The following is a 12,242-nucleotide window of genomic DNA, read 5'->3' as shown; positions in this document are numbered from 1 at the left end:
CGTAAGAATAACATTGGCTCATGTCAAATAGCGCCATTAGACCTTAGTACCTTAGTATTTAATTGATCGCAGAACATATTTTGTGGACTGGCCAACTGTATTAAACATGCAATGAGATTTTGTTTTTGAACTTATATAGGTAACCTATATAAGTTAATTTCAATATAATTTTGTATTTAGTCAATTTGGGATTCTGAAATGTAGATTTTCGTCCTTTTTTTTCTTAGAATCATAGCCGTAAGGACGGATGATCTTAAATGTGAAGTAGAGGCCAAATAGAAAATAGTTTAAGCCTTTATACATGATATGGCTTAATGTCAAATCCGGACAATGTCGATGATATTATCTAAACAGAAAACCTCATCCGTATATTTTTCAGTTATTTTTACTCTTCTTTTTTAAAACTGTTTATAGTTTTGTGTGCAAACAAAATCAACAAAACGGCAGCATACTCTTCATTGATTTGCCTTTCTTGAAAATGAAGTTTGTGCTTTGTTCTCTCAACTCGATTCACTTTTAAATTTAACAGTTAATTGTCTAATGTATTTTTTTTTACTAGTTGCTAAAATTCGACGAGTTCATTTTTATGTATATTGTTCTACATGCAGTGGCATAAAAGTGGGAAAACTTCGAGTTTGCTGTTCTGTTTGTCAAGATGGTGCCTTTACCGTGTCAAGAGACCCCTGTGGATGGAGAGATGTCTTAACTCCGCAGCAAATTCCAGGGACATGTGAAGGTAACTGTTTCACACTCTGCTGCTTGATTACTAGTTTTTATTGCTTTCTTTCTGTAAAACTATCTGCTATTTTCTAAAGACCTATATATATAAATATATATATATATATATATATATATATATATATATATATATATATATATATATATATATATATATATATATATATATATATATATATATATATATATATATATATATATATATATATATATATATATATATATGTATGTATATACATATATGGTACTTGTTAAATACCCCCAAAACACATTTTCGTTTACAATTCTATGTGATTTGTCGCTGTTTCTTGTTCCATGCCTTTTTTTTAGCCTTTTCAGAGGCATTTGTGGTCTTGCGTAATTTTTCACGTGTCACGTGTAACGTTTAATGTGTGTTAAAATTAATTCATCCTTCCTGTTTATTCTCTTTATGTCACGTGTAATGTGTGCTAAAATTAATTCATCCTTCCTGTTTATCGACCGCAGACTCACACACGCTAAACTAACGTGTTCCCTCATTCCATTTTAATTTTTACTTTGAATTCTAACTGCAGATTTGGTTGTGGAAAATTTGTGTTTGCAATTGAATGTGATTTTTACTGTTTCTAGTTCCATGCCTTTTTATTTAGCTGTCCGGAATCATTTGTCATCTTTTGTAATTTTGCATGCGTAATAGATGCTAAAAATGATACGGGAATTCCTTGGGGAAAATGATGTAATTTTGCTTTTTAAGTTTATATAAATGTTACGTGACTCGCATGATTTTTTCTGGCATGAATTCAATTCTTTTTTCCTGTTTATCCTTCACAGGCACCAAAATAAGTTCATTCTATTCCAGGGTGGTTACGGAATTCAGGCGTGAATTTATTTTCTTCTTCTTGCGTATCTTTGCAGAAGCGAAAATAACACGTCTTCATTCTAGGGAGAAAAGTCAGCAATTTCATTTAAATTAAGTAGCTCTGGCATAAATTCAATTCCGCTTTCCTGTTTATCTTTCACATACTCAGGCAAACCAAACTAACACATTCTCTCATTAAATTGTAATTTTGCTTTGTCTTCTAGCCGTAGATTTCGCTGTGCAACGTTTTCCTTTCTAATTTAATGTGATTGTTGCTGCTCCTTGTTCGATGCCTTTTTCTTTAGCTGTCCAGAGTCATTTTTCATCTTGTGTGATTTTGTCACACAATTTTGTCACACATATTCGTCATAGATACTAAAACCGATACGACCACTTAGGGGGAAAATTATGTAAATTGTGCTGTTGAAATGTATATAACTATCAGAAAAGCTATCAATCAAAAACAGTCAATTATTTTCTGTATTAGCAGTGGGAACTGAGTTAATCAATGTATACATGCCTACTAATTACAATAAGGCTATCCCGCTGAGAAAGTTTTCAAAAGCATCTGATGCACTTCGGCGACATCTGGGCTTTGTTTTAGCATGATAGGAGAAAATCTTATCTCTTACGAAAATCTTTTTATAAAAAATTGTTTGTTCTTTAATATAATGTTTTGTTACTTACAAAAGGACGCATAGATACAAATGAATTTTCTTTCAAATGAATAATTATATATCTCTAAGATGTTTCAGTGCACCACTAGTGCCGACAAAAAAAAAGGGAATCAAGGTGAAGGAGGAGCATAAAAAAAAAGGTGACATCACTGCTCCCCGTGCGAAAAAGTGGTTTTCCTTGTTACTCAAGATGGGGGACCGTAATCCAACAAAATAGGGTTTTTGGTTCCGGAGATTTCACTAGTGCTCTTTTCATTTCGTCCAACGCTATTTTTGGAAGGTTTTAGGCTATTTTTCAGGATTTTCATAGATTTTGTTTACCATTAAAATTAACCAAAATAATAGTAACGGCGATTCTTTCTCATTTGATTGATTTTTTTTTAACGCTAGCCTAAATGTAAAGCACTGAATAGCTGCTTTAAAGATGCCTGAAGTTGGCTGTTTGCAACTATTTTTTCATTTACAACTTTTATGATATCAGTCGAATTGTCACAAATGATCATGGTACACTAAATAACATCAAAGATTCGGACTTCACTCAGAGTATTGATACAGCTGCAAATCTAACCCTTGTATAGAAAATATACAATTGTAGAATTTTATTCGGCTGTAGGAATATACATTCAATGAAGTGAGGTTCTATGATTTTATTCCAAAAAATGGAATTCAGTTTCCTTGATCCATTCAAGGAATTTTTATTCCTGTCGTTGAATTTTTAAGGGATTTTGTCAATATTTTTCACATGGTAAAATTCTTTTCAGAGGCCAGCGTTCACTCTGACTGATACTGACAACCGCAGGCCTACTCCATAAATATAGCTCACTTTTTGAAAAGCTGTTTGGTGGCATGGAGAACTGCATGCAAGTCAATGTAAGACGCAGCCCACATTCTCAGTGAAGACAGGCGTCTGGTAAGGTTGCACCGCTGCTCCCGAGCTCTTCATTTGCGTGATAGACTGCATCATGACTTGCACAACATATAATTTTTGATTCCGTTCTTCAATTTGGAGACCGGGTACTAACTGTTACTCACTTCGCTGATAACATAGTCTTAGTCGTGGGCACCGTCGAAGAAGTCACTGGAGCTCTTCATATGCTTTCAGAAGAAGTCTCGAAAGTTTGTCTGCAGATCAATTGGCAGAAAACCAAAGTTATGCTTGTCGAGCCCACCATGTCACTCTTTACTGTAAAGGAAGTCAGCATCGGGAGCAACCCAATAGATGTGGTTAAAGACTTTACTTACCTTGAATCTGAACTGTCGAGGGATGGTTCGATCACGAAAGAGCTTACATTTCGAATAGCCAAAGCGTCAGCAGTTGTTGGGAGGCTGAATTGCATTTGGTGAAAATCAGTTATAAACCGCCCTACTAAAATGCGTATTTACAACGCTTCAGTCAGCACCATTATGCTGTATCGAGCAAAGACGTGGCCAGCCGCAAAATCTGTTCTGAACACCGTTGATGCCGCTCAGATCAAACATCTTCGAGAAATCGAGGAAGGACACTAGGTGGAAATTCAAAGCCAAGGAACTCCTTGCCAAAGCCATCATCCCAATGGAAGAAGCCTCGAGCCTGGGAAGCGATAGGTCAACCTGGAGGCGTCTGGTGTCATCGTTCTCTACGCCGAACTTTTGGCAAGAGCCGTAAGCTATATTCTATCAGTAATACTTGAGTATAAACTGACCGTAATTTTGAAGCTGTTAATGCCAAACTGCCAAAGCTCCAATTCTGGTGTTAAACAGCTCAACTTAATTTTAGCTAAGCCGCTTTAAGCTTTATGAAAGCTTTTAAAATCTTCTTAAGAAAGGAGTTTACCAGTACACAAAAAAATTAAATAAGGAAGAATGATGATAATGACAATAGATCTGATTGAACTTTTGGTAAAAATTAATAGGGGATCTTAAATATGTCAATAGCTTCATATATAAAAGCTAACGAGATGTTAGTTTTTTAGTAAAGAAAAGTGCAATCTTTTACCAATTGTTAAACACAACGCTGTCTATTCAATGCACTTGCAGTTAAAATAATACGCAATATAAAACACCTTCGCCTGTTGTATCACCAAGTAAAGGGTGGCTGAGCTTTATATATACGGAAAACAAATCAATAAAATGAAAAAGTTGTTTCAAAACGAAGAATATTTCGACAGTAAAGGAATATACAAAAAGCCAGAGTTCTCAATCTAGTTTTGGTCCAGTTTATATTTTATATACACACTTGCTTTTGTTATGGTTGCCTAGTGGGCAGTGCTGGGTTGTGATTCTATCTTTCTTTAGAAGGTCTACGTCCGCAATGATCTTTCACTAACATCGAAATTCAGATCGTTCCTGAACCCGGCATTAACTGATGCTAGTGATCAGATTTCACCATTCGCAATGGCTGATTTAAACACTGAGATGTGGTCTTTGTTTCTCATGTGGTCTTTGTTTCTCTTGTCGTACAAATGTTCTTGAGCTCTGACGAGCTCCAGTAGGTCCTTCAATATTTTAGTTGGTTTTTATTCTACTTTTTTGCTTATTATCTATTCTTCATCTTCTTCTTGTTTGGATTAGTATGGAGACACTTTCGCCTTATCTCATTAGCAGAAACGAATATGTAGTTTTTTATATATCGTGGTTGCAGCGGTAGCTGCAATCTAGTAAAGGACGAACACGGCCCATAGTAACAAAATAAAAGCCTGACACCCTAAAAATGGCATCGCATCGAAACAAAAAATGTACCATTGGAATTCCTTTGGTCGAAAAACTATATAGGATACTTACAATCCCATGGGTTGAACAACAAGGAGAATAACTTTTTTACATGAGAATATTTTTTTTTCCGTTTTCCCCTTCTCCGTAGCTAGCGGGGCACTGGATCATCAATGAGAGCTGTTTAAGGGTTCATTTTAAAGGAAATTCTTATCTCAGTTTCTTTTGCAATTAACAAAATACAATCTTTAAAATAAAATCACTTTTTTGACAAAAAACTGCATTTTTGTATTCAAGATGATGAATGACGTCAGAACCATAGGCTACGAATATAAATGGCGTAAATACAAGAACAAGGCCATGCTCTGGGGAGGAAACTAGAGACTGCAATATATTAAAGAAGATCAATTGAATACCTTAAAGAAAATAAGATTAATATACCAAGACAGCGATGACAACGTAGTTCGTTCTTTACTAGTTCCTGCTAAGAAAAATCCGAAGGCTTTTTCCTGTGTGTTACATTCGGCCTTGAAGTAGATCAGGGTTAGGCTGAACCATTGCTCATAGTAATCGAAAATTAAAACACCTTGTGAAAAAATACTGTCAAATGATTCATATATAGGACTGAACACTGGTACTTCACATATAGAACCGAACACTGGTACATTTACATGTAGGATTGAACACTGGTTGCAACCTAGAAAGGAAGAACCACGGCCCTTAATAAACAAAAATAAGTAAACTGAAACCCGTAAAAACGGCGTCGGACTGAAAAAAAGTAAACCATTGGAACTACCTTTGCCGAAAACATTTACAGGAATCTTAAAGTTCCTTGGCGTGAACAACAAGGATCTAGATGGGGTCTAGGAATTCCAGGATAAAGTCCAGGAAAAAACGCTGAAGTGTTTTAGTACTATTAGAAAAGCTTCCTATTGTTCTAATTAAACAACCCTTTTGCTTCAGGAGTCGTTCTTAAGGAATTGGGACAAAATTAAGACTTTAGGGTAAAGAGTGAGGTGTTGAGGAGGAGGCTATCCCCTTCATACACGTAATAATTTCTGTTCGTTGTAAGTTTTAATGTTGCTCCTTACTTTCAGTTTAAAAAATTAATTTTTTTTCATTTAATTTATGATTGTTTTTAAGTAAAGTCGGGAAGTCTGACCGTGCCTACACGGAGAAATCCCTCTCCCCACGGAAATATCCTCAAGACAATTCAATCCCGGTGAAAATCTACTCCGGACACTTACTCTTAACAACTCCACGCGTAAAATTGAGACGCAAAAGAGAAAGCGAGACATTTAAAAAGAATTTTGTATAGGAATTCTGGCAAATTCTCCCAGTGTATAATTTCTCCTGACAAGTTCACCCCCTGGAAACTTCTCTCCCCGTAGAAAATTCGGTCTTGGAAAAACCTTCAGCAAAAAGTTCGCCCCCACCCGAAAATGTATGCAAAAAATGGCAAGTTTTATGACTTAAATACCTTTCCCCTGGAACTGAAGGGGGTCATTTAAATCTAAAGGCATAGTTATTGGGCCTTTCAACTATGATGAGCAAAATGGCTATCTCAAAATTTTGATCGGACGACTTTGGGGAAAAAGAGACGGGGAGGGGGCCAGGCTGCCCTCCCATCTTTTTGGTCACTTAAAAAGGGCACTAAAACTTTTAATTTCCGTTTGAATGAGCCCTCTCCCGATATTCTAGGACCACTGGGTTGGTACGATCATTTCTGGGAAAAACAAACAAATAAACACGCATCTGTGATCTTAGGCCTACTTGTGGCAAAAAAAAAATCCATACTTTTGCAGATAGGAGCTCGAAACCACTACAGTAGGGTTTTCTGATACGCTGAATCTGATGGTGTGATGTTCATTAAGATTGTAGTACTTTAGAGGATGTTTCCCCCTTTTTTCGGAAATCCGGCAAATTTTCTCAGGCTCTTAGCCTTCAATTGGTAAGACTAAACTTAATGAAAGTTATATACTTAAAATCAGCATAATAAGCCGATTCTTTTGATATATCTATTGGTATACAAATTTAGTCTTTTAAAGTTTCGGTTACTATTGAGCCGGGTCGCTCCTTACTTACAATTCGTTACCACGAACTGTTTGAAACTGGTTTAATCTACACTGTGAACGGGTTTGGTTTCAACTGATTCACGAAATTAGTCTTAGTTAAATCGCGGTGTTAGTAAAATCTCTTTGTGATTAGGCCTTTATTCAGACAACTTCCGACGGCAAGTTTTTCTGTATTTTCCGTCTATTCGTAAGTATGACAAATGCATGCCTATAATTTCAAGGAAGCCGGGGAAGGGTATGTCTGTTGAAAATAGGCTGTGAAAATGACGACAACCTCTGCGATCAGTTTTTGCATTCTACATCTTAAATTTTAATTCTTGGTTTTTACGGCTTTTGAGGACCATGGCCTGGACTTCCTCTAGTGTTTGTCAGTTTTATTTTGTGTGAGGGATGGATAATAAATGCTGATTTTAGGGAATCTGGTTGCATCCATAGTACAGTACTAGTCTGTATAGAGGACTCTTATAGGTAACGGAGATTAGAAACTTGGAAAATTTACAAAAAATACAAAATTGCAAAATTTGGCTGAAACAAATTGGAGGAACAAAACATCTATTTAGACGGAAAAATAAACGAGGGGACCTAAAATGGATTACTGAAATTGTTTCTTACCGTGATGGAAAAACGCAAAGTATTTTTCTAGGGATAAATTTTTCTGAAAGGCCTCAACTCTCTATTCCGCCTAAAATAAAGTAAAAACTGTTAGTTCTGTAAATAAATTAAAAAGAAATCTTTCAATGCTACTATTTATTGAAAAGGGAAGCATTTATCTTTTTTCACATTCATTTTTTTCAACATGATTTTTTTCAACATTCAAAACAGACTTTTAAATATATCAAAATAATGGATTTTCTGCAGTATTTAGGATACGTTTTTGTTTCAACATGATACCTTTGAGGAGGGGGCTTCAAACATAATAAAGCAGTTGTCCAATATTTAGGATTCTGAAACTAACAGAGAAAAGAAAGCGTGCATAACTTGGCCAAAACAAGGTAGGAACAAAATATATTAATTTCACTGAAAATAATTGGCAAATGAAAGTGGGAACCAAATCACTTTTAAAAAAATTCTTTAATTTTACCACTTCTTGAGAACATTTTGGACGAATCTGTCAAGAGATAAAAGAGAGAAGAAAAATCTTAAGAGTTTTTTCAAATGCGCATTTCAAAGCAGCAGAACGGTGATTACTTTAGATTTTGAGAATGTGCTTAACCGGGGTAAAGTTACAGAAAATATATAGAGGAAAAAGAAAAAGTTCATGACATTTTGGATGTGAAGGAAGATTTATTTTGGGAGGAAGAATTAGTGACAGTACTAAAAGGATTGAAAAATAATAAGGGTCCAGGTGCCGATAGTATGATAAATGAGTTTCTTAAATACCGTGGCAATGAGGTTAGAAATAAGTTACTGAAGATTATAAATATGATTCTTGAAAAATGAGAAGTACCTAGCGATTTTAGGGAAACCAAAATTAAACCCATGTATAAGAAAGTTGATAAGAGTGAGTGTGGTAATTATAGAGGCATTAGCCTGGTTTCTGTAGGTAGCAAATTACTTAGTATGATGATACTTTTTAGACTTAGAGATACTATAGGCAAAGTATTAAGAAAAGAACAGTGCAGTTTGGGAAGGGTAGAGGATCTGTTGACCAAATTTTTGCTCTTAGATTATTAATTGAGAAGTGCCTAACTCATCAAACACCTTTAGTCTTCCGTTTTATAGATTATGAGCAAGCGATCGATTCAGCTGATAGAAGAGCTTTAGCGAATGTTTCATCCTTGTATTGTATACCAGACAAATTCATTGAAGTGATTAGTGTTATGTACGAGAATAACATTGCTGTGGTTAAGGCAGGAAATAAGGTTATTAACTGGTCTCGTATTAAATCAGGAGTTAAGCAGGGTTGTGTTTTATCCCCATTTATATGGGTCATTTTTATGAGTTTGTCTTAAGGAGCACGGGAGAACACGGAATCAAAAGGTGAAAAGAACTTTCCTGGACTTAAATTATGCTGATGATTTAAGCATCCTAGATGAAATTGTGAGAGCAAAATGAATGAACTTATAGAGGTTTTGCGAGTTCAGGGTGCTAGAATAGGTTTTAAAATTAATGTTCTGAAGCGTAAGTCGCTAAGGCTAGGAATAAGTGAAGATAAAAATATGACGCTGGATAACGAAAGAACGATTAAATGCACAGCTTCACTTACCTTGGTAGTATTATTCGTAAAGGCGGTGGGACCCGTGAAGATGTCAAAAGTAGAATAGACAAGGCTCAGTGTGTTTTTTTTCACAGTTGAAAAAAGTTTGGAATATAAGTCTGAGAACCAAGATTAGAATATTGAATTCAAGATTAGAATATTAGAAGCTACAGTGATGACAGCGGTAAAATATGGTTCTGAAGCATGGACACTCCGAAAAACGGAGCGTCCATGCCCCTTTCCGCAGAATTTGCTAGATGTTTTCCAGAGAAATTGCCTACAGATTGTTTTGGGTACCTGACTGACTGACCGTATTTCAGATAGTAGGCTGTACGAAAAATGTGGTTCGATCCCGCTTTCTAGAGCTATAATGAGAGAAAGGTTGAGATGGCTAAGGTGCTTTCTGCGAATGAAAGATGACAAATTCCCAAAGATTCTCCGTTTCGGCCAACCATATAAGGCTAAAGAGAAAGCAGGTCATCCGCGGTTGGGGTGGGAGGATATTATAGAGACATATTTAAGGGGAATGGAAACTTTCTGGGAGGGTTTAAAAAGGGAGGCTTTGAATAGATTGGACGCAGAAGGAGCGTGCGTACCTGTGTTGGCCTCAGGTGGCATGGTTCTGCATTAAGTTGTTAGAAGTCGTAGTAGTTTCTGACCAAAAAATTCAAATAGACAAATAAACTTATCAAAATATCAAATTTCTTCAGATAGATAAACAGCTGGGGTTGAAAGTGTGAATCAAATGAATTAGAAAAATAATCTCAAGTTCTACTATTTCTTTGGATGGGTGGAGGACTGATTTCGCACGAATCTATCAGTAGAGGAGGGGGTCCGACTCCCACGGGGGCTCCTTATATGGGCATAGAATACTGACGGGGGCTCCTTATAAGGGCATAGCCTCCCTAGGGAGAACACGTGGTTAATGGGGTCAATGACCTAAATTGATTGCGTAATCAAAGTGTGTCAACAACAACAACATCGACCTTGACATTCACTGAGAGCGTGCACTTACAACACCGGTACGAACCACGTGGTATATGGTCCATATATGGGCATAGAATACTGACGGGGCACCAAATATGGGCATGGACTCATTAGGGAGAACACGTAGTTAATGGGGTCAATGACCTAAATTTCACAACAACAACATCGACCTTGACATTCGCTGAGAGCGTGCACGTACAACAACAAAAACTCGGAATTTGGAACACCTGTGCTGTCGACCTCAATTCACCTATCGTGAATCAATAATTCCCCTTAGAAACAACAAATTAATTTCCCCTTTCTTGACAGATCAATCAATCAATGACATCATCTGTCAGACTTTAAAAATTTTCGCCCTAGAAACATTTCTCCAGGAATAGATCCAAATCATTAATGTCTTTGCCTCGGGAACAACTCTTTTGGTCGAACTCCAAAGGATATTAATAACCAAAGGCCATGGAAACAATTAGGCAAGAAACATCTTAGCGATGAATTGTTTTAGCGCGCAAAAACGTTTCTTATTAATTTGAAATGCGTTAGCGCAGAGATGCCAATAACAAAGGAACACGCTGAATTTATGTTTAGGGATTATTTGGGCGAAACCGTTTTAGACAGGTTATGGAACTATTTCGGCGAAACAGATAGAGACATTTTAAAAGAAGATTTTTGAAGAGATTTTGGAAGAGGTTTTGAGTATGGTCGTTATAATACACAAGTTTCATTTGAACAGTGTTGTGAGGTCCTCTAACCCAACCCCAAAGGGTTTCAATCCTCCTACCCCAACCCCGAAGGAAGCCCCCGGTCCTCAAAAGCCCCCCAAGCTCCCAAAGGCCCTCCACCGGTCCCCAAATGTCCCCCAGGCTCCCAACTGTCCCCCCGGACACTCCAAGGCCCCCCCCGCTCCCAAAGGGCCACCGGCGCCCCAAAGGCCCACCCAGACCCTCAAATGCCATCCCCGGGCCCCCCAAAGGCACATCGAGCTCCCAAAGGACCAACGGGGTCCCAAAGGCCCTCCACCGGTCCCCAACTGTCCCCCAGGCCCCCAAAGACCCTCCCGGCGCCCCAAAGGCCTACCCAGACCCCCAAATGCCACCCCCGGCCCCCCACAGCCCATCCCCCGGTCCCCCAAGGTCCCCCCGAGCTCCCCAAGGCCCACCGACCCTCAAGGGCTCACAGACCCTCCAAGGCTCTCCCCGAGCACCCGTCTTTCGTTGATGTGTGTTGTCTGAAACCTATGATTTGGGATGTGTAGTTTGCTACTTCAGGCTTTTCTGAGCTAAGGTTTCCTAGTATTTCCTAGGTGAATGTTGTCTGAAACCAATAGATTGGGATGAGTAGTTTGCTATTTCAGGCTTTTATGAGCTAGGTTTCTTAGCCTTTCATTGATGTGTGTTGAGTGAAACTTATGATTTGGGGTATGTAGTTTGTTATTTTTGACTTTTCTGAGTTGGATTTCTTAGTCTTTCATAGGTGTGTGGTGTCTGAAACCTATGATTTGGGATGTGTAGTTTGCTATTTTCGACTTTTCTGAGCTGGATTTCTTAGCCTTTCATAGGTATGCGTTGTCAGAAAATTATGATTTGGGATGTATAGTTTGCTATTTCAGGCTTTTCTGAGCTAAGGTTTTCTAGTATTTCGTAGGTGAATGTTGTCTGAAACCAATAGTTTGGGATGAATAGTTTGCTATTTTTGACTTTTTTGAGCTAGGTTTCTTAGTCTTTCGTTGGTGTGTGTTGACTGAAACCGATGATTTGGGGTATGTAGTTTGCTATTTTTGACTTTTCTGAGCTGGATTTCTTAGTCTTTCATAGGCGTGTGTTCTATGAAACCTATGATTTGGGATGGGTGGATTGCCACTTTTGACTTTTCTGAGCTGGATTTCTTAGCCTTTCATAGGTGTTTGTTGTCTGAAACCTATAGTTTGGGGTGTATGGATTGCTACTTTTGACCTTTCTGAGCTGGATTTCTTAGCCTTTCATAGGTGTTTGTTGTCTGAAACCTATGATTTGGCATATGTAATTTGCTATTTCTGACTTTTCTGA

At 37.5% G+C, this 12,242-nt stretch overlaps 1 protein-coding gene across 1 annotated transcript in view; it reads left to right on the top strand.

Annotated features, from left to right (window-relative positions):
• park (E3 ubiquitin-protein ligase parkin) overlaps nt 1–12,242 on the top strand; it is an 88,428-nt gene that overhangs the window by 17,647 nt on the left and 58,539 nt on the right. Inside the window, exon 3 of the mRNA XM_089108113.1 lies at nt 560–736. Within this exon, the coding sequence (XP_088964239.1) occupies nt 560–736 (177 nt within the window). The remainder of the gene's footprint in view (nt 1–559; nt 737–12,242) is intronic.

The sequence above is a fragment of the Artemia sp. Qi Xiang Cuo genome, chromosome 2, assembly GCF_049724085.1.
Source record: "Artemia sp. Qi Xiang Cuo chromosome 2, ASM4972408v1, whole genome shotgun sequence".
Classification (NCBI taxonomy): domain Eukaryota; kingdom Metazoa; phylum Arthropoda; class Branchiopoda; order Anostraca; family Artemiidae; genus Artemia; species Artemia sp. Qi Xiang Cuo.
Note: the sequence above shows the minus strand (reverse complement) of the source record. Positions and strands in the feature narration are given on the sequence as shown.